The sequence below is a fragment of the Coregonus clupeaformis genome, chromosome 10 (genome assembly GCF_020615455.1).
Source record: "Coregonus clupeaformis isolate EN_2021a chromosome 10, ASM2061545v1, whole genome shotgun sequence".
Classification (NCBI taxonomy): domain Eukaryota; kingdom Metazoa; phylum Chordata; class Actinopteri; order Salmoniformes; family Salmonidae; genus Coregonus; species Coregonus clupeaformis.
The window spans coordinates 62,716,437-62,738,677 of record NC_059201.1 but is presented as its reverse complement, the minus strand read 5'-3'; the positions used below and the strand labels follow the sequence as shown (position 1 = coordinate 62,738,677).

At 44.4% G+C, this 22,241-nt stretch overlaps 1 protein-coding gene across 2 annotated transcripts in view; it reads right to left on the bottom strand.

The window, feature by feature from the left end:
* LOC121550353 (major vault protein) overlaps positions 1-22,241 on the bottom strand; it is a 28,045-nt gene that overhangs the window by 661 nt on the left and 5,143 nt on the right. Inside the window, exons 2-16 of one of the 2 annotated variants that reach the window (XM_041862576.2) lie at positions 21,534-21,703; positions 21,002-21,197; positions 20,527-20,650; positions 20,246-20,377; positions 19,991-20,085; positions 13,224-13,460; positions 12,918-13,043; positions 12,470-12,688; positions 6,894-7,129; positions 6,505-6,702; positions 6,196-6,340; positions 5,784-5,995; positions 4,889-5,005; positions 649-775; positions 243-431 (exon numbers count right to left, since the gene is read on the bottom strand). In XM_041862576.2, the coding sequence (XP_041718510.1) occupies positions 243-431; positions 649-775; positions 4,889-5,005; positions 5,784-5,995; positions 6,196-6,340; positions 6,505-6,702; positions 6,894-7,129; positions 12,470-12,688; positions 12,918-13,043; positions 13,224-13,460; positions 19,991-20,085; positions 20,246-20,377; positions 20,527-20,650; positions 21,002-21,197; positions 21,534-21,703 (2,523 nt within the window). The remainder of the gene's footprint in view (positions 1-242; positions 432-648; positions 776-4,888; positions 5,006-5,783; positions 5,996-6,195; positions 6,341-6,504; positions 6,703-6,893; positions 7,130-12,469; positions 12,689-12,917; positions 13,044-13,223; positions 13,461-19,990; positions 20,086-20,245; positions 20,378-20,526; positions 20,651-21,001; positions 21,198-21,533; positions 21,704-22,241) is intronic. The other variant, XM_041862579.2, reaches the window with a different exon arrangement.

Sequence of the window (22,241 nt, the reverse complement as noted above, 5' to 3'; positions counted from 1 at the left end):
TTCCAATATCCTAAACAGTATCTTATAATGTCTTGTCACGCTAATATAGCTAATTTAATTAAATTGAGATTGGGTGGGAGAAAGACAGACCTGCTCTGTGAAACATTACAGTAAAGTAAAACATTACAGAATGATTCTGACCTGAGCAAGAGCTTAAGGATTCTCCAGGTGCCATTTTTATTCAGACAAATGTATTGTGTAGCACAAATATGACGGTGTTATGTATGTAAGGAGTTATGTACCTGTAGCTCGGGCCCGGCTCTGGCCATCTCCTTCAGGGTGTCAGCTCCGATACTTTCCACCAGCTTTTTAAAGCGGTTGCTCTCTATGTCAGCCAGCTTCTGCTGTTTATCCACTTCCAAACGATCCATCTCGGACTTATAGCTTAGCTCCTGCTCCCTCGCCTTGGACAGACGGTCCAGCTCGCCCTCCTGCACACATAATTACAGGTCAGCTACACATCGTATGTGAACCTTTCAGCATTACACAATGTAGAACACCTTCAAACAAAACAGACCTACACACACACACACAGGTCAGCAATTACAGGTAAACTACTGGTTATGTACCATTCAGAATTACACAATGTACAACACTTTCAACCATACACATGCACACACAGCATAGCGAGAGCGGGAGGATACGTACAGCCTCAGTCCTCAGGGCCTCAGCCTTTAGTTTAGCCTCGTTGACTGCCGCCTCTCCCTGGATACGGGCTGCCTCTGCTCTGGACTGGGCCTCTGCCTTGGCTGCCCCTGTACTCTCCACCGCCGCACTGCAACACACACCGTTAGAATTGGTATTTTGTATTTTATTAGGATCCCCATTAGCTGTTGCAAAAGCAGCAGCTACTCTTCCTGGTGTCCACACAAAATACAGAACATTAATAGACAACAGCTCAAGGACAGAACTACATCAATTAATTGTAAAAAATGTTAAAGGCACACGTGGCCTACATATCAATACATACACACAAACTATCTAGGTGAAATGGGGAGAGGCGTTGTGCCGTGAGGTGTTGCGTTATCCGTTTTTTTCACTTGAGCAATATGAGATGGAACGGAGTTCCATGCAATAATGGCTCTATATAATACTGAAGGCATTCTTGCATTTGTTCTGGATTTGGGGACTGTGAAAAGATCCCTGGTGGCATGTCTGGTGGGGTAAGTGTGTGTGTCAGAGCTGTGTGTAAGTTGACTATGCAAACAATTTGGGATTTTCAACACATTAATGTTTCTTATAAAAAGAAGAAGTGATGCAGTCAGTCTCTCCTCAACTTTTAGCCAAGAGAGACTGGCATGCATAGTATTTATATCAGCCCTCTGATTACAATGAAGAGCAAGACGTGCCGCTCTGTTCTGGGCCAGCTACAGCTAAACTAGGACTTTCCTTGCAGCACTCGACCACACGACTGGACAATAATCAAGATAAGAATAAACTAGAGTCTGCAGGACTTGCTTTTTGGAGTGTGGTGTCAAAAAAGCAGAGCAGCTCTTTATTACGGACATACCTCTCCCCATCTTTACAACCATTTAATCTATATGTTTTGACCATGACAGTTTACAATCTAAGGTAACGCCAAGTAATTTAGTCTCCTCAACTTGTTCAACAGCCACACCATTCATTACCAGATTCAGCTGAGATCTAGAACTTAGGGAATGATTTGTACCAAATACAATGCTCTTAGTTTTAGAGATGTTCAGGACCAGTTTATTACTGGCCACCCATTCCAAAACAGACTGCAACTCTTTGTTAAGGGTTTAAGTGACTGCATTAGCTGTGGTTGCTGATGTGTATATGGTTGAATCATCACCATACATGGACACACATGCTTTGTTTAATGCCAGTGGCAGGTCATTGGTAAAAATAGAAAAGAGTAGAGGGTCTAGAGAGCTGCCCTGTGGTACACCACACTTGACATGTTTGACATTAGAGAAGCTTCCATTAACTAAAACCCTTTGAGTGCTATTAGATAGATAGCTCTGAATCCACGATATGGCAGAGGTTGAAAAACCATAACAATTTCTCAACAACAGGTTATGCTCAATAATATCAAAGGCTGCACTGAAATCTAACAGTACAGCTCCCACAATCTTATTATTATCAATTTCTTTCAACCAATGATCAGTCATTTGTGTCAGTGCAGTACATGTTGAGTGCCCTTCTCTATAAGCATATTGAAAGTCTGTTGTTAATTTGTTTACAGAGAAATAGCATTGTATTTGGTCAAACACAATTTTTCCCAACAGTTTGCTAAGAGCTGGCAGCAAGCTTATAGGTCTGCTGTTAGAACCAGTAAAGGCCGCTTTACCACTCTTGGGTAGCGGAATTACTTTGGCTTCCCTCCAGCCCTGAGGACAAATACTTTCTTCTAGGCTCAGATTAAAGATATGACAGATAAGAGTGGCTTTTGAGTCAGCTACCATCCTCAGTAGCTTTCCATCTAAGTTGTCAATGCCAGGAGGGTTGTCACACTAACTTTACAAATTCAAACTTGCAATGCTTTTCTTTCATTATTTGTTTTTTTATGCATGAATACAATAGCTCACTGTTCGTTGTTGGCATTTCCTGCCTAAGTTTGCCCATTTTGCCAATGAAGTAATCATTAAAATAATTGGCAAAATCAAATGGTTTTGTGATGAATAAGCCATCTGATTCGATGAAATATGGAGTTGAATTTGTCTTTTTGCCCATATTTTCATTAAAAGTACTTTTTTTCCATCATTCTTTATATTATTGATCTTGGCTTCATAATACAATTTATTCTTCTTTTTGTTTAGTCACATAATTTCTTAATTTGCAGTAAATCAGCCAGTCAGATGTGCAGCCAGACTTATTAGCCACTCCTTTTGCCCCATCTCTTTCAACCATACAGTTTTTCAATTCCTCATCAATCCATGGAGCCTTAACAGTTCTAACAGTCAGTTTCTTAAGAGGTGCATGTTTATCAATAATTGGAAAAAGCAATTTCACAAATTCCTCAAGTGCAGCGTTTGGATGCTCCTTATTAATCACATCAGACCAACAAATATTTGTAACATCATCCACATAAGAGTCACAGCAAAATCTTTTGTATGATCTCTTATACACAATTTTAGGCCCAGCTTTTGGAACTTTGGCTTTCCTGGATATAGCCACTATAGTGATCACTGCATCCAATGCGTACGGATACAGCTTTAGAACAAAGTTCTACAGTATTAGTAAAAATGTGATCGATACATGTGGATGATCTTGTTCCTGTAGTGTTTTTAAACACCCTGGTAGGTTGATTAATAACCTGAACCAGATTACAGGCACTGGTTACAGTGAGAAGCTTCCTCTTGAGCGGACAGCTTGATGAAAACCAGTCAATATTCAGGTCCCCAAGAAAGTAGACGTCTCTGTTTACATCACATACACTATCAAGCATTTCACACATATTATTTAGATACTGACTGTTAGCACTTGATTGCCTATAGCAACATCCCAAAAGAAAAGGCTTTAGATGTGCCAAGTGAACCTGCAACCACAACACCACTTGACATAAGACCTTCTCTAAGCATTACAGGGATATGGCTCTGAATATATACAGCAACATCTCCCCCATAAGCATTTCTGTCGCTTCTATAGATGTTATATCCTTGTATTGCTACTGCTGTATCATCAAATGAATTATCTTGATTATTAAGTGAGTCTCAGAAATGGCTAATATATCAATGTTATCTGATGTTAGCAAGTTATTGATTTCATTAACCTTATTTCTAAGGCTACATTTATTAATATGTGCTATTTTCAGCCCTTTCCTGGGTAGCTTATCAGAGATAGACATAATATGGAAAAGAGCAAACAAAGCTAGAGAAAAAAATATATACATTCAGCAGTTGAAGCTATGAACCCATAGGCTTGGCTCTCTCATCCCTTCTAGGCTTCTGGGAGGTCGGGTGGACAATGAGCCTGTCATAGCGAATGTAAGCAATGTCCCCGCGCGTTCTGGCAGCTTTTATGGCTGGGATAAGTTCTTTCCTCTTCTGGCGCACAGCTTCAGGATAGTCCTCGTTGAGGAAGATATACGTTCCTCTCAAGTTCTTGGCTCTTTCCAGAACAGCTACCTTGTCCTTGAACCTCAGGAACTTGACCACTATCGGCCTGGGCCTGTCACCTGGGCCGATGGTGGGTTTTCCAGTCATGTGGGCGCACTCCACCTCAATCTTCCTGTGGTCCATCTTCAATTTCTCAGAGCTCATTTCCCTCACTTTGTCCTCAGACTCCGTCCAGGTCTCATGTGGAGATTCTGCTAATTCCGTCCACAACCATGTTATTCCGCCTTGATTGTCCTTCGAGATAGTCAGATTTATCCGTCATTGTTATCATGGATTCACACACAGAACGGATGTCCTCTCTCAATGACTTACAGATTGCTGTCATCTTGCCGTTCACCTATTTCAACTCGTCGAGCTGACCCTGAGAGAACTGCGAGCTGTTCTTCAGGTCCTGGACCTCTCTGGTCAGGTCGTCCATTATTTTATTAGTTGAATCCACCAGCATTTGAACAAAATACTTGAAGCTGGGGGAGAGAAAACTGATCCTAGATTTGTACCTAGGGTAAACTTCACCCCAGCGCCACAACTAGCCACATATCTAACCTCCGCATTCACACAACTCACAATAGCATAGCTATATTATGTTAGGATCTCTGATCTAAATGTTACTCGGTACAGCTTCGCATTCACACTACTAAGAACAGCATGGTGCTAATGCTAGCCATGCTAATTCTAGCCCCTTGTCATAACATTTTCCCATCAGCGAAGCTAATGTGTTAGCGTCATGCTAATGCTATCCCCCTGCCATTACATTTCCCATAAGTGATGCTAACGCGCGTTAGTGTTAGCAGCATAGCATCAATGGTCACCTGAGGGCCTCCAGCTCCAACAGCTCTTTCCTGGTCCTCTCTGCCTCTGCCTGGTCTGTGATCCTCTGCCTCTCCAGACGACCACGCGCCTCCTGCTCGAGACGCTCTGCCTCATGGCTGCAGGGAGGGAGGGGAATACAAAGAGGGAGAAGGAGAGAGAGGGACGGGGGGAGAGAAGTTAACGCTTACCAAACTGGCAAAAACAACCCAATTTGAAGATTAACTGTGTGTGTCTGTCTGTCTGGTAGCAGGTAGCCTAGCGATTGAGAGTGTTGGGCCAGTAATTGAAAGGTCGCTAGTTCTAATCCGAACTAGGTGAAAAATCTGTCAATGTGCCCTTGAGCAAGGCACTTAACCCTAATTGCTCCTGTAAGTGTGTGTGTGCATGCATGTTTGTCAATGACTGTATATATGAATGGCCAAAGCCATCAATCATGTAGTACCAATCATTCCTATGTGAAGACTCAATAGCGCATTGAAGCCAAATTAAGTTTTAAAATGGTGTCTCATGTGCAGCTTGAGCTACTCCAGGAAGTGAGTTGCAGGCTAGCTCAGTGCTGCCCACTCTCATTAAATAACTCAAGTTGAAGGCAGACAGGGGTACTGCAGGCTGCCATTAGCAAATACATTATTCTTATAACTTCTTCTGTAATGAGATTTTAAAATAAAATCGGTTCAAGGACATACATCTGTGGTATTAGAAGCAACTATTGGTACCACGATTGTCTTCAAATTATTACAATTTCTTTAACGAAGATTGACATTTTTCCATTCACTATAAATGGGGGATGCTAACAATGCCTGCAGTACCATGGTTGGCCTTGAACTTCGATGGCTTCAGAGGGGGCAGTCGTTCTCCCCTGGTGTGAGTACACGTGAGTGTCATGTGTCCTACCGTGCGGCAGCCTCCTGGGAGTTGGTGGTGATCTCGATGGCCAGCTGGACACTCTTCTGCAGGGAGTCCCTGGTCCTCTGGTCCACCGGCTCCACTGACTGGATGTCCACACTGCTGATGACCAGACTATTCTGGTGGAAGCGCAGGCTGGGACGCACTGCCAGCTTGTCATCAAAGCCAAACACAGAGGAGCAGATGATCCGGTTGGAGTTCTGTAGAGTGGAGGGGAGAGGGTTAAAGAGGTTAAATCATGGGGTGTTATTGTTGTCTGAATCAATTGGCATACGTTTTCCAAAGCGGTGTATAGGCCTACCTAAACTACGGAAGCTAAGGGCTGGAGGCCATGTAGAATTAAAAAGTGTGTTAAAAAGCCATCAAAGTGAAGATTTAGATGATTGAGGTGTGGACGGACCTTGTGAAAGTCGTCAAACTGCACGGAGGCGACGGCTCCTCTGACGCGGGAGGCGATGGCTTTACAGGCATCCCCCACAAAGTCAGGCACCGAGAAGAGAGCCGCAGCCTGGGAGGGGCCCGCAGGAGACTTTAGGTCAAAGTGCCTGAGAGAGAGAGGGGGAGATGAGGGAAGCGAGGTAGAGATGTATTAAATACATCAGCTGGCTTACAGACTAGACTAGGGACACAGAGCACAGAAAGACAGACCAAATCGCAGAGGATCCTCAAACACACAGACACAGACCCCGCCCCCCCCCGTCCCACCCACCAGTTGTAGCTGAGCTGCAGCTGCAGGCGTGCGTGGTCGGCCGTCTCTATGGTGATGATGTCAGTGAAGAAGTCCGGCCCCAGCAGCAGACACACGGCCTTGATGACGTTGGCCCTCTTAGGCTTGTCCCCCGACAGGGACAGCACGGTGAACTGCTCATCAGGACCCATCATTACCATCTCTGGCCCAAACACCACCCTGAGAGAGGGGAGGGATGGACGGAGGTCGAAAGGGAAAAGTTAACACTAGGGGCCCAATGTTGCTCTGGTCAAAAGTAGTGCACTATATAGGGAATAGGGTGCCATTTGGGCAGCTAGTATAGGGGTTGTTTATGGACAGGGCCAGTGTCATTGTCCCTCCACGTCCGTCTGTCTGTCAGCCATGTTTACCTGGCCTTCTTCTCCCTGTAGTCGTAGACCTGCACGGCAGCATTGTGGGGCACCCTGTAGGACACTACCTTGGTCTTGTCCCGGTCATTCATCTCCACTTCCTTGCTGCGGTCCGAGCGGTCAGCCAGGGGGTCTTTTGTGGAGGCCAGGAGGGTCTCAACGTTCTGAGGCAGATTCTTCGCCCACAGCTCCTCGTCCTGCGTCAGCATGTAGCTATGGCCAATCACAGCACGGACCTAGAGCCAGGCAGCCAATAGGGGAGAGGGATGGTGAGAGGTGGGTGGGGTTTTAAGGCTGCTAAATAACAGGTGGATGGATTCCCTGGATCATTTGAATCAGGTGTTTTAGTGTACGTCCCAAATGGCGCCCCTACAGTACATGGTGCACTACTTTTGACCAGAGTCCTGTGGGCCCTCAATAGTGCACTATATCGTAGGCGCCTGAGCAACGGAGCAGGTGCAATCCCACTTTTTTACCAGAAAGGATCATGATCCATGGGTAATGTCATTTTCAATGATTAGTAATGTTTTGAACTAGTCTATATTAAAATACATATGCCTATTTTATATAATAATTAAAAGCTGCAATATGTAACTTCTTGGCGACCCGACCAAATTCACATAGAAGTGGGAGTTATAGATAGATTTGTCATTCTCATTGAAAGCAAGTCTAAGAAGCGGTAGATCTGTTCTATGTGCGCTATTTCTACGTTTCCTGTTAAGTTTTGTTTTTGCGTCTTCGACTTTCAGTTTTGTACAACAGCTTCAAACAGATAAAAATAAAATATTTTTGGTTACTGAAAATATATTTAACAGTGGTTTAGATGGTACAATAATGCTTGTTTTGTCACAAACAAAAATTAGGCGACCTATTAGAATTTTAGCAACCAGGAAACGGCGGACTGATTTTTACATATTGCTCCTTTAACATATTGCATTTTGCACACCCTCCCCTCAAAACGAATGTTTTGCCCACTGGAAAGTTTTGCTTCCCTCCTGCACGCCATTGTTTTGGTTCAGTGCCATAAGAAAGCACTAGTTGCACCACTGGTGTTTAAAATGAAAAGGCACCTGCAAAATAAAATGATGTATCCATTTCGTTGTGCCGTTACCTTTGTATTATTGTTTCATGTCCAATGCACTCAGGGTGTTGTTACATATCATTTGAGAGGTGTTCACTATTTCACTTTGCCTGTAAGAACCATGGTGAGCACGGGCATGTCTGATTGGTTGTATAGCAGCATCTGGGAGAATCTCAATCTCAGAAGGGAGAGACCTCTCACTTTCTCATCCAATGGGTTTTGAGAAGGAGAGAGGACGCGAGGAGTATGCAATTGAGGTTCTCCCACTGACTCAAAGTAGCCTTCCATCAGCCTAGAAAAGATTGCACCTTTGCAGAAAACTGCATGTCTGGTAGCTCGCAATGAGTATTTCGCAAGAAGATACTGAGAAATAATCAGTAGGCCTAATATTACATGATTAAATCTGTGAAAAGATTTATCCCCAAGCTGTTTAGAGGCATTTAACACCATTGTGCATTTGCACCATATATTTCCCCAACATCAAAATCGGTTCAAATGTTTTCATTCAGTTACAAAAGTAACAGTCCTGACTGAGCCAAATACACGAGTGGACCGTGGCCGCTTCGTGGTTATAATGTAGCCAAGCTGTGTCCGTATGCGCAAAATGAAAAAGCACAGGATATTTGTACCTCGATAAAACAGCTCTGCTTTGCTTGGTAAGTAATAATCGTCCAAATAAGCCATTTCTACCCTCGTTGCATCAAATACACTACATGACCAAAAGTATGTGGACACCTGCTTGTCGATATGGAGTTGGTCCCCCCTTTGCTGCTATAACAGCCTCCACTCTTCTGGGAAGGCTTTCCACTAGATGTTGGAACATTGCTGCAGGGACTTGCTTCCATTCAGCCACAAGAGCATTAGTGAGGTTGGGCGCTGATGTTCGGCGATTAGGCCTGGCTCGCAGTCGGCGTTCCAATTCATCCCAAAGGTGTTCGATGGGTTTGAGGTCAGTAAAGTTCTTCCACACCGATCTCGACAAACCATTTCTGTATGGACTTTCTTTGTGCACGGGGGCATTGTCATGCTGAAACAGGAAAGGGCCTTCCCAAACTGTTGCCACAAAGTTGGAAGCACAGAATCGTCAAGAATGACATTGTATGATGTAGCGTTAAGATTTCCCTTCACGGCCTCCTGAGTGGCGCAGCAGTCTAAGGCACTGAATCGCAGTGCTAGAGGCGTCACTACAGACACGGGTTCGATCCCGGCCAGTATTACAACCGGCCATGATCGGAAATCCCATAGGGCGGCGCACAATTGGACCAGCATCGTGAGGGTTTGGCCGGGGGGGGCTTTACTTGGCTCGTCGCACTCTAGTGACTCCTTGTGGCGGTCCTGGCGCCTGCAGGCTGACCTTGGTTGTCAGTTGAATTGTGTTTCCTCCGACACATTTGTGCGGCTGGCTTCTGGGTTAAGTGGGCGGGTGTTAAGAAGCGCATTTTGGCGGGTCATGTTTCGGAGTATGCATGACTCGACCTTCGCCTCCCAAGCACGTTGGGGAGTTGCAGCGATGAGACAAGATCAAAATTGGGGAGAAAAAGAGGGTAAAATACAAAAAATAATAATAAATACAGTGGGGAGAACAAGTATTTGATACACTGCCGATTTTGCAGGTTTTCCTACTTACAAAGCATGTAGAGGTCTGTAATTTTTATCATAGGTACACTTCAACTGTGAGAGACAGAATCTAAAACAAAAATCCAGAAAATCACATTGTATGATTTTTAAGTAATTCATTTGCAAGCAAAGGTTTCTGTACCAAATATTAAGTTCTGCTTTTCTGATGTATCAAATACTTATGTCATGCAATAAAATGCAAATTAATTACTTAAAAATCATACAATGTGATTTTCTGGATTTTCTATCAAATACTTGTTCTCCCCACTGTACTAGCCCGAACCATGAAAAACAGCACCAGACCAGTATTCCTCCTCCACCAAACCTTACAGTTGGCACTATGCATTGGGGCAGGTAGTGTTCTCCTGGCATCCGCCAAACCCAGATTTGTCCGTCGGACTGCCAAATGGTGAAGCGTGATTCATCACCCCAGAGAACCCGTTTCCACTGCTCCAGAGTCCAATGGTGGCGAGCTTTACACCACTCCAGCCGACGCTTGGCATTGCACATGGTGATCTTAGGCTTGTGTGCGGCTGCTCGACCATGGAAACCCATTTCATTAAGCTTCCGACGAACAGTTCTTATGTTGACGGTGCCATGTTGAAAGTCACTGAGCTCTTCAGTAAGGCCATTCTACTGCCAATGTTTGTCTATGGAGATTGCATGGCTGTGTGCTCGATTTTATACAACTGTCAGCAACGGGTGTGGCTGAAATAGCCAAATCCACTAATTTGAAGGGGTGTCCACATACTTTTGTATATATGGTGTATGGCCAGTATGAAAAAAACACAAAAAACTAACAAAAAATCATGTATGCATTCACTAACTGTAAGTCGCTCTGGATAAGAGCATCTGCTAAATGACTAAAATGTAAATGTAAATGTATGCTGCCTAGACAAGTTTTAAGCATTTTCATTGTGACAGAGTGCTTAAAAAAATATTATAATAAAATAATCTATGTCGGAGGTAGGGATGGGCAGACATCTAAACTCGATCTTTAACCAGAGAAAAAACAAATATATATATATATATATATATATATATATATATATACACACACACACACTGTAAAACTATTTGGTGGAATGTGCTTAGAATTTTTTATTTTGTATTATTGTCTTGAAGACAAGGTTAATTTGCTTTGACTAGTCTTCCATAGGCCTACATGTGCATTTGCGGGGCACAACAAAAAAGAAACCAAGTCAAGCATCACACAGTTCTTCTCCTTAAAATTGTCTCACTCCCTCAATTGCATTCTGACCGCTTCCTCTACACATGCGTCCTGAGTGCGCAACCAATAGCCTATATCTGTTTACTAGGTCCAATTAAGTGAGAGATGCGCATGGTAATTTGTCGTATGGCTACTTCAGGAATGAACTCATCACGGCCAGAAAAGGTGAGGAATTTATTCTGCAATGGTTATGAAAATAAAATAAATAGGAAAAAGATTCCTATGTCTTAATTATTTTAGATTTTTTAAAAATAAATAAAAAACACTGATTTTCGGTCTAAGGCACTGCATCTCAGTGCTTGAGGCGTCACTACAGACCCCCTGGTTTGATTCCAGGCTGTATCACAACCGGACGTGATTGGGAGTCCCATAGGGCGGCGCACAATTGGCCCAGCGTCGTCTGTGTTTGGTCGGTGTAGGCCGTCATTGTAAATAAGAATTTGTTCTTAACTGACTTGCCTAGTTAAATAATGGTAAAATATTTTTTATATGAATGTATATTTTTTATATAAATATATTTTTTATATAAAACGTGAGCGCCTATTACCATCTAGTTAAACCGTGAGCTACGGCTCTGAAAATGGTGGGTTCAATCCCAGTGCTAGGCACATGTTTTTATTTTTCTGTTTTAACACCCCATCTCAAACCTTAACCCTTACCTTAACCAGTCTAAATTAATGCCAAAAATGTACTGTCAAGTTCTGTTTAACCCTATCCCAAACCTTACCAGTCCAAGTTATTGCCTAAACTTAACGGTCAAATGTAGGTTTGGACTGTCATTTCTCTTTGCTTATTTGAGCTGCTCTTGCCATAATATGGACTTGATCTTTTACCAAATAGGGCTATCTTCTGTATACCTTGTCACAACACAACTGATTGGCTCAAACGCATTAAGAAGGAAAGAAATTCCACAAATTAACTTTTAAGAAGGCACACCTGTTAATTGAAATGCATTCCAGGTGACTACCTCATGATGCTGGTTGAGAGAATGCCAAGAGTGTACAAAGCTGTCATTTTACATTTACATTTACATTTGAGTCATTTAGCAGACGCTCTTATCCAGAGCGACTTACAGTTAGTGAGTGCATACATTTTTCATATTGTCATCAAGGCAAAGGGTGGCTATTTGAAGAATCTCAAATATATTTTGATTTGTTTAACACTTTGTTGGTTACTACATGATTCCATATGTGTTATGTCATGGTTTTGATGTCTTCACTATTATTCTACAATGTAGAAAATAGTAAAAATAAAGAAAAACCCTTGAATGAGTAGGTGTGTCCAAACTTTTGACCGGTAGTGTTTATTTTTATGCAATCTTCATTATTGGACACAAAAGACTAAAAACACCAGAAAATCAGCTCCAACTGATTTTAATTTTGGAAATCTGTTCCCAAGTATTCCCACGCATAATGTTATCATATACAAATGTAAGCAAGGTTTGAAATGATTATGTTTCAGTCAAATATTATATCTGTTTGGGCTTCTTGCGGCCAATTTGCAGTCTACAAATTATTTGTAATTATTCCGGCCTCCCCACCATCCGTCAACAACAACAAAAAATGTCCCGCAGCTGAATCTAGTTGATGATCCTTGGAATAGGGTGCCATTTGGGACATGGCTATTCAGCAAGGTAAAAACTCTCACCTTTCCGGTCTTGATGTCTCGGACATAGATTCCTTCATTCTCGTCCAATGGGATGGCCTGTCGCCGTAGCATCACCTCCACGGCAACCGGGGGGACGTACTCGATTGGTCCGCGCAGCATCCAGCGGTCACCGGGGCGACGTTGGACTCCACCGCTCCAGGAGCGCTTGGCCCTCTCCACCCCCTCCTCCTCCTCCTCCTCATCCTCCTCTTCTTCCTGCTGGCAGAGAGAAGAGAAGGAGGGAGAGAGAGAAGGGACAGAGCGAGAATGAGGGAGAAAGTGAAGGGGAGAGAGTTAAGGAGAGGGAGGGAAAATGAGAGAGCGAGAAAGAAACAGTGAGAGAGTGTGAAAGGACAGAGAATGTACAGTCCTGTTTAGGATCGTTGTATTTGACTCATTTGTTTCTCATCTGCATTTAATTATTCCACCCTTCCCCCTCTTTCCTCACCTCCTGTGTATCGTTGAAGGCCTCTACGGCCCTCAGCACCAGGCCCTCCTCCTCAGAGAGTATATAGACGTCCTGGATGCCCTGCTCTAAATGCTCCCCTGGCTGCAGGAAGAATGAACGCTCACCCTGGGAGGAGGAGAGGAGAGAGAGCAGTGTTAAATTAAAGCTCATTGGGGAAATGACTAAAAGCTACAAAAACAATGAAGTCACTGAACTTCCTCACCAGTGTGTTGAACGGCAATGAGTGACTGAACAAACAATTGACCAAACAAAGGAGTGAATGACAGAGCTCTCTTTCAGTCTTACCTTGACCACCCTCTTCTGACCCAGCTGTGGTTTACCGTCTGGTCCCACCGGGTCCAGGATCACACAGTACTGACGGCTGCTCAGCGTGGTCACGTTGACCACTCCCACCACTTCCTCGGCAACCGACGGGATGTGTGCCTCCCGCTCTGCCATAGTAACGAGCCACTCTTCCCCAGTGCGCCGGTCCCGCCCCCCGTCGTCACGGAATGGCCGTAGTGCTCGCACGTGAAGTGCTTTCTGAGAGTGAGAGAGTGAGAGACCGCTTTCACATAGGATTTACTGTATTCTGCCTATAAAATAAAATGTTTATATGACCCTTACATCCAGGGCCATTTTTACCACATTCTTGCCTGCATACGACTTTTATCCCTCCCGTGCGCATGCATGTGGTAGTAGTGGTGTGCAGTTGTGGGTGGGCATCTATTTTAATAAATCCATTGAGAAACGTTATTTCATTTAGGCAGGTCCTAAAAAAACACAAGACTAATAAAATGTTTTTTCAAAAGAATAGAAGAGCATATTGAGTTTATTTAGGCCTATGTTATGGGTCAGTGCAGCCATGGCTGTGTCATTCAAATGAAATCAATAGTTCTTTATTTTGTTTATTAAAACAGACAAGACACCTATCCAATCACAGTCAGACATATTTTATAGTAAGAATATAATGGAATACAGTGCCTTCGGAAAGTATTCAGACCTGTTGACTTTTTCCACATTTTGTTACGTTACAGCCTTATTCTAAAATGGATTAAATACATAAAAATCCTCAGCAATCTACACACAATACCCCATAATGACAAAGTGAAAACAGGTTTTTAGAAATGTTTGCAAATTTACAAATTAAAAACAGAAACACCTTATTTACATAAGTGTTCAGACCCTTTGCTATGAGTCTCGAAAATTGAGCTCAGGTGCATCATCCTTGAGATGTTTCTACAACTTGACTGGAGTCCACCTGTGGTAAATTCAATTGATTGGACATGATTTGGAAAGGCACACACCTGTCTATATAAGGGCCCACAGTTGACAGTGCATGTCAGAGCATAAACCAAGCCATGAGGTCGAAGGAATTGTCCGTAGAGCTCCGAGACAGGATTGTGTCGAGGCACAGATCTGGGGAAGGGTACTAAAACATTTCTGCAGCATTGAAGGTCCCCAAGAACACAGTGGCCTCAATCATTTTTAAATGGAAGAAGTTTGGAACCACAAAGACTCTTCCTAGAGCTGGCCGCCCGGCCAAACTGAGCTATCGGGGAGGTGACCAAGAACCCGATGTCACTCTGACAGAGCTCTAGAGTTCCTCTGTGGAGATGGGAGAACCTTCCAGAAGGACAACCATCTCTGAAGCACTGCACCAATCAGGCCTTTATAGTAGAGTGGCCAGACGGAAGCCACTCCTCAGTAAAAGGCACATGACAGCCCGCTTGGAGTTTGCTAAAAGGTACCTAAAGACTCTCAGACCATGAGAAACAAGATTCTCTGGTCTGATGAAACCAAGATTGAACTCTTTGGCCTGAATGCCAAGCGTCACATCTGGAGGAAACCTGGCACCATCCCTACGGTGAAGCATGGTGGTGGCAGAATCATGCTGTGGGGATGTTTTTCAGCGGCAGGGACTGGGAAACTAGTCAGGATTGAGGCAAAGATGAACGGAGCTAAGTACAGAGAGATCCTTGATCAAAACCTGCTCCAGAGCGCTCAGGACCTCAGACTGGGCGAAGGTTCACCTTCCAACAGGACAACGACCCTAAGCACACAGCCAAGACAACGCAGGAGTGGCTTCGGGACAAGTCTCTTAATGTCCTTGAATGGCCCAGCCAGAGCCCGGACTTAAACCTGATCGAACATCTCTGGAGAGACCTGAAAATAGCTGTGCAGCAACGCTCCCCATCCAACCTGACAGAGCTTGAGAGGATCTGCAGAGAATGGGAGAAACTCCCCAAATACAGGTGTGCCAAGCTTGTAGCGTCATACCCAAGAAGACTCTAGGCTGTAATCGCTGCCAAAGGTGCTTCAACAAAGTACTGAGTAAAGGGTCTGAATACTTATGTAAATGTAATCCGTTTTTTTTTAAATATACATTTGCAAAAATTTCTAAAATCCTGTTTTTGCTTTGTCATTATGGAGTAGTGTGTAGATTGAGGGGGGAAAAAACAATGTAATCAATTTTAGAATAAGGCTGTAACCTAACAAAATGTGGAAATAGTCAAGGGGTCTGAATACTTTCCAAATGCACTATATAACAGAATAAAATACAAATAATATTTCCCACGGGAACGAGTGGAACCGCTGTCATAAACAAAAGTTATATTTTCAAACAGAGCCCAAGCCCATGCATTTTTTATCCACGTTTCATCCCTTTCCTACCCTCCCTCCACCTCGTCAGGAAGCAGGCGTAGGATCTTATCTTCGTCATGATACCGATAGAAAATAATACCAATACTATTTTCAAAAGCATGTGAGTCTCATATTGATATTTCACAACCTCTGCGGGTTTTTGGAGTTGCCTATACGCGAGCAAAATAATTGGCCTACTCTTGATTTAGGCTACATTATTGCATGCTAAATGTTTCTGATCAGTGATAGATGAGCAACCGAATGAGCTATACCACCACTTATTTGCCCAGCCAGAAACCAACTAAACAAACAGCCTACACAGACGGAAATTCAGTTAAACAAAATAACATTGATTGATTATCAGACAAGTCAGTGAAATAACAGGCTTTTGGTCGGGAAGAGCAAAATAATCCAATAGTTAAACTAGAAAAGTTGTAATAAATGAGCCAAATAGACATGTTCATGAGCAGCACTCACCTCAGCTAACATTTCCCTCAGCTAACATTAGAATTGTAGCCTAAACAAACAGAGATTCAGTGAAAACAAAAAGTCTGACATTGATTGATTTATCAAGACGAGTCCCCGCGCTTGTCTCAAAGCAGCGCAATAGCGCTGTCCCAATCAAAACGGTGCTGTAATCAGTGGTGTAAAGTACTTAAGTAAAAATACTTTAAAGTACTACTTAAGTTGTTTTTTTGGGGTATCTGTACTTTACTATTTATATTTTTGACAACTTTTACTTCACTACATTTCTAAAGAAGATTATGTACTTTTCACTCCATACATTTTCACTGACACCCAAAAGTACATTTTGAATGCTTATCAGGTCAGAAAATGGTCAAATTCGCACGCTTATCAAGAGAACATCCATGGTCATCCCTACTGCCTCTGATCTGGCGGACTCACTAAACACAAATGCTTTGTTTGTAAATTATTGTTGGAGTGTGACCCTGGCTATCCATAAATAAAATAAAAATAAAATTGTGCCGTCTGGTTTGCTTAATATAAGGAATTTTAAATGATTCGTACTTTTACTTTTGCTACTTAAGTGTATTTTAACAACTACATTTACTTTTGCTACTTAAGTATATTTAAAACCAAATACATTTACTCAAGTAGTATTTTACTGGGTGACTTTCAATTTTACTTGAGTCATTTTCTATTAAGGTATCTTTACTTTTACTCAAGTATTAGAATTGAGTACGTTTTTCACCACTGGCTGTAATTACCATCTAGTTGACCACACGTGGGTAGGCGATTGCTTCAAATGTATTACAAGGATTGGATGGCTTTGGGAGTTTCAGTAAAGCAACAATATGATACACGCCTTCAATTGCATTAGCCTAGTTTACGCCAATAGTTTCATCATTCTGTGATATTCATTCCCACAGTTATTCTTTATGGATCCATCCAGTTCTGGTAAAAAAAAAAAAACAGTGCATGCTTAGTGGTGGGCAATGCGAAGAGATGGGTGAAGTGCCATGCCTTGCAAAGTTTAGAACTGCCAGGAGGGTGGTTACAGGGAACTGCCTAGCAATCATCAAGAGTTTAAGAGTGTAGTGCGTGCCAGTGCCAGTGCCGCCTCAGCATTGCGGCTACGTGTCATACTAAACCGCAGGCAGTACTTTACCGAAATTATTACTAGGTCGTTTGGAGGAAATAAAAGTTTCGGCTTTGATACTGGCAATACCTTTCAGATATAAAGAAAAGGCGGAAAAAAGTTGGAGGTATGGTAAATCTGGCAGGAAAACGTCTTAGGGGGATGTGTGTGTGAGTGAGAGAGAGAGAGAGAGAGAATATCATCCAGCACAAAACATAACACCTGCTGAAAACTTTTGAATTTGAGGCCGCCAATCAAGAGGAGGGAGGGGGAGAACAAGAGATGGTGAACGAATAAAAATAAATAAAGGGCGGGAGAGAGGAGGGAAAAGTAAAGAGAGGGGGAGAGAAGGAGGGAGGGGGAGTAAATGGTGAAGGAAGAGAGTGAAGGAGGGAGGGGGAGTAAATGGTGAAGGAAGCGAGAGAAGGAGGGAGGGGGAGTAAATGGTGAAGGAAGAGAGAGAAGGAGGGAGGGGGAGTAAATGGTGAAGGAAGAGAGAGAGGAGGAGGGGGGGAATAAATGGTGAAGGGAGAGAGAGAGGAGGAGGGAGGGGGAATAAATGGTGAAGGGAGAGAGAAGGAGGAGGGGGAGTAAATGGTGAAGGAAGAGAGAGAGGAGGAGGGGGGAATAAATGGTGAAGGGAGAGAGAGAAGGAGGGAGGGGGAGGGGGAGTAAATGGTGAAGGAAGAGAGAGAGGAGGAGGGGGGAATAAATGGTGAAGGAAGAGAGAGAAGGAGGGAGGGGGAGTAAATGGTGAAGGAAGAGAGAGAGAAGGAGGGAGGGGGAGTAAATGGTGAAGGAAGAGAGAGAAGGAGGGAGGGGGAGTAAATGGTGAAGGAAGAGAGAAAAGGAGGGAGGGGGAGTAAATGGTGAAGGAAGAGAGAGAGAAGGAGGGAGGGGGGAGTAAATGGTGAAGGAAGAGAGAGAAGGAGGGAGGGGGGAGTAAATGGTGAAGGAAGAGAGAGAAGGAGGGAGGGGGAGTAAATGGTGAAGGAAGAGAGAGAAGGAGGGAGGGGGAGTAAATGGTGAAGGAAGAGAGAGGGGAGGAGGGGGGGAATGAATGGTGAAGGAAGAGAGAGAAGGAGGGAGGGGGAGTAAATGGTGAAGGAAGAGAGAGAAGGAGGGAGGGGGAGTAAATGGTGAAGGAAGAGAGAGGAGGAGGGAGGGGGAGTAAATGGTGAAGGAAGAGAGAGAAGGAGGGAGGGGGAGTAAATGGTGAAGGAAGAGAGAGAAGGAGGAGGGGGGAGTAAATGGTGAAGGAAGAGAGAGAAGGAGGGAGGGGGGAGTAAATGGTGAAGGAAGAGAGAGGGGAGGAGGGGGGGAAATGAATGGTGAAGGAAGAGAGAGAAGGAGGGAGGGGGAGTAAATGGTGAAGGAAGAGAGAGAAGGAGGGAGGGGGAGTAAATGGTGAAGGAAGAGAGAGGAGGAGGGAGGGGGAGTAAATGGTGAAGGAAGAGAGAGAAGGAGGGAGGGGGAATAAATGGAGAAGGAAGAGAGAGAAGGAGGGAGGGGGAGTAAATGGTGAAGGGAGAGAGAGAAGGAGGGAGGGGGAATAAATGGTGAAGGAAGAGAGAGAAGGAGGGAGGGGGAATAAATGGAGAAGGAAGAGAGAGAAGGAGGGAGGGGAGTAAATGGTGAAGGGAGAGAGAGAAGGAGGGAGGGGGAATAAATGGTGAAGGGAGAGAGAGAAGGGGGAGGGGGAATAAATGGAGAAGGAAAGAGAGAGAAGGGGGGAGGGGGAATAAATGGAGAAGGGAGAGAGAGAGGAGGAGGGGGAATAAATGGAGAAGGAAGAGAGAGAAGGAGGGATGGGGAATAAATGGTGAAGGAAAGAGAGAGAAGGGGGAGGGGGAATACATGGAGAAGGGAGAGAGAGAGAAGGAGGGAGGGGGAATAAATGGTGAAGGAAGAGAGAGAAGGAGGGAGGGGAAATAAATGGTAAAAGGAAGAGAGAGAAGGAGGGAGGGGGAATAAATGGTGAAGGAAGAGAGAGAAGGAGGGAGGGGGAATAAATGGTGAAGGAAGAGAGAGAAGGAGGGAGGGGGAGTAAATGGTGAAGGAAGAGAGAGAAGGAGGGAGGGGGAGTAAATGGTGAAGGAAGAGAGAGAGGAGGAGGGGGGGAATAAATGGTGAAGGAAGAGAGAGAAGGGGGAGGGGGAATAAATGGTGAAGGGAGAGAGAGAGGGGGAGGGGGAATAAATGGTGAAGGGAGAGAGAGAGAAGGAGGGAGGGGGAGGGGGAGTAAATGGTGAAGGAAGAGAGAGAAGGGGGGAGGGGGAATAAATGGAGAAGGAAGAGAGAGAAGGAGGGAGGGGAGTAAATGGTGAAGGGAGAGAGAGAAGGAGGGAGGGGGAATAAATGGTGAAGGAAAGAGAGAGAAGGAGGGAGGGGGAATAAATGGTGAAGGGAGAGAGAGAGAAGGAGGGAGGGGGAATAAATGGTGAAGGGAGAGAGAGAGGAGGAGGGAGGGGGAGTAAATGGTGAAGGAAGAGAGAGAGGAGGAGGGAGGGGGAATAAATGGTGAAGGGAGAGAGAGAAGGAGGGAGGGGGAATAAATGGTGAAGGGAGAGAGAGAGGAGGAGGGAGGGGGAATAAATTGTGAAGGAAGAGAGAGAAGGGGGGAGGGGGAATAAATGGAGAAGGGAGAGAGAGAGGAGGAGGGAGGGGAGGGAAAGAGAGAGGGAGAGAGAAGCGAGGGAGGGAGTGATAGGTAAGGTGAGGGAGAGAGAGAAGGAGGGAGGTGGAGTGATAGGTAAAGCAAGGGTGGGAGAGAAGTATGGAGGGGGAGTGATAGATAAAAAGCGAGGGAGAGAGCGGAGGGGGGTGTTACCTTGTCAGTGAGGATGAAAGCGTTGACGATGTGGAGGACCTCCTCATGAGCCCCTGGTAGATATGCCCCCACCTTTCTCACCTGCCACTCCTCACCTGGACACACACACACACAGGGAATCACTCAGCTAGGTAGGCGTGTGTGCGCACCGTGTGATGTATGTCTGTGTGTGTGATAGCGATACAACATCTTCTACTTATGTGTACATACATTATATGTACATTCAAAACATTAAATACAGTATATTTGTCTCACCAGTGACCCTGCGGACTCCGCTCCTGTCCACTCCCTCTTTGCGTGCTCGGAGGCGGATGGCCTGGTTCTCTCTGATCACCGTGGCCTTGATGGTCTCCAGCACCGCCACCTCCTTCCTGGGGATGTATGTCCCTAGGAAACAAATTGAAAGATCACTAGCTATCATGTTAAAACAATTCTCTGATTTGGTCTAAAAATATATACATTTATCAACATGACCCCTGTTAGGACCCAAGGAAAGTTGTAATGGATGTGTTAGGAGTTGGACCCAGAGAACTCACCTGGCCCTTCGAACAGCCACTCATCTCCAGCCACCCTCTTCTCTCCTTTCACCTCCTCAAAGTCCAGCAGAGACTGCAGGCGCAGAGCGGTGTCTGGGTAGACGATCTGCAGCGCTGTCACGTGCTGGGAGGGAGTAAAAATTTATAAAAAAATCTAAATCAAAAAAATAGATTAACACCCATGTGATAAGAATTGCTTTAACTCTCCAAACTTCTAATGCCTAGGCTTTAACTCTGCAGGCTAACACAGTTGTGGCATGCAGGAGAACCGGGTTAGCACCCAGGTACTAGACAGTTATATTATCTCTCCAAGTGAATGCCTACACTTTAGCTCAACGTGATTGTAATGGAGGTGGTTCAGTGAATCACACTTGTGTGCTGAGCAACCTCTGCTCTGAGACCTGAAGACTTGCATTAGCTCCCTCCACTGCTAACACCTAGGCTTTAGCGCTGACGTCTAACAGACAGACAGTACCTGCTGGATCTCCTCTCCGGGGTAGAGGGGGAAGGGTTCCTGGGTGAGCCGGATCTCCAGGTCGGCATGGCGAAGCTTTGCCTGTCCTGATTGGTCGAAGAGCACCTGTCCGTTGTCGTCGCGAGCGACGGGGTTGAGCACCACGCAGTAGTGGCGAGGAGGGACCATGGTCATTCGCACGGGGGAGAACAGCACTCTGGGAAGGAGGGCACAATACAGTCACCTAATGACTGACATGCTAGTCTACACAGATACTGTCCATACACACATACTGAGTGTAAATGTGTTTGTACAAGGCAGATGTTGACTAACCTAAACCTGTAAAGAAACCATTAAAAACTTGATATTTGGCAACGTTCAAAGTGTGCTGTCAAACAGAGTGTGTGATGCTGTAACCAGAGATAAAAGGCTTGTTTGGAGTCAGGAGGCTTAGAGTAAACTTAAAACAACCAATCGCACCTGTAATTAGGAAATTCAATGCAGACCTTATCAGATAAACACACACCACATACACACCACATCCACTCCTCACCTCTCATTGTCCTGTCTGATGTAGGTGAGTGGTCCTATCTCCACACGAGCGATATTGGTGTTTTGGTCCAGGACATGGATGTAGTGGTGGGGCGGGATACGGATGATTGACGGATTCACCAGCCCCTCAAATTCCATACCTCCACTGATCTCGCTATTCCTGGATGTCATCTAGAACGGCCGGAGTGGAAAAGGTTAACAGGGGTCTATTCAGTGATGTGAAACGTACGATTTCCTATTCTATCTGACAGATAATCATATATCTGTTCTACACGATACTTTAAAAAAATATATATAATAATAATCATCATCATATTTACAGGGGACAATGAACATTAATCAACATCAACATTACAGTAATGAAACATCCATGTAAATGTGCCGGGGTTAGCCAAAAGCTAATTTGCACCCATAGTCCCAGGGCAGGTAAAGGCAATTACACAGCCACAACACAAATACACACTAAAACAATACACTAGCCTACATCCAATAATATATCATTCTAACAACAACTTATTCGTAATAAAAACACTGTCGTCTTACATATGAGAAACCACAGATAACTCATGTGCACAGGTTTGGATAGATTTGAGCCATGTTTTCAATTTAAAAGTACAATAATCAGTGCAGCTTTTCAAGTCCATGGGCATTACATTCCAGTATATTGTAGCTCTGAGAAGGCCGATTGTAACAGAGAAGGCCGATTGTC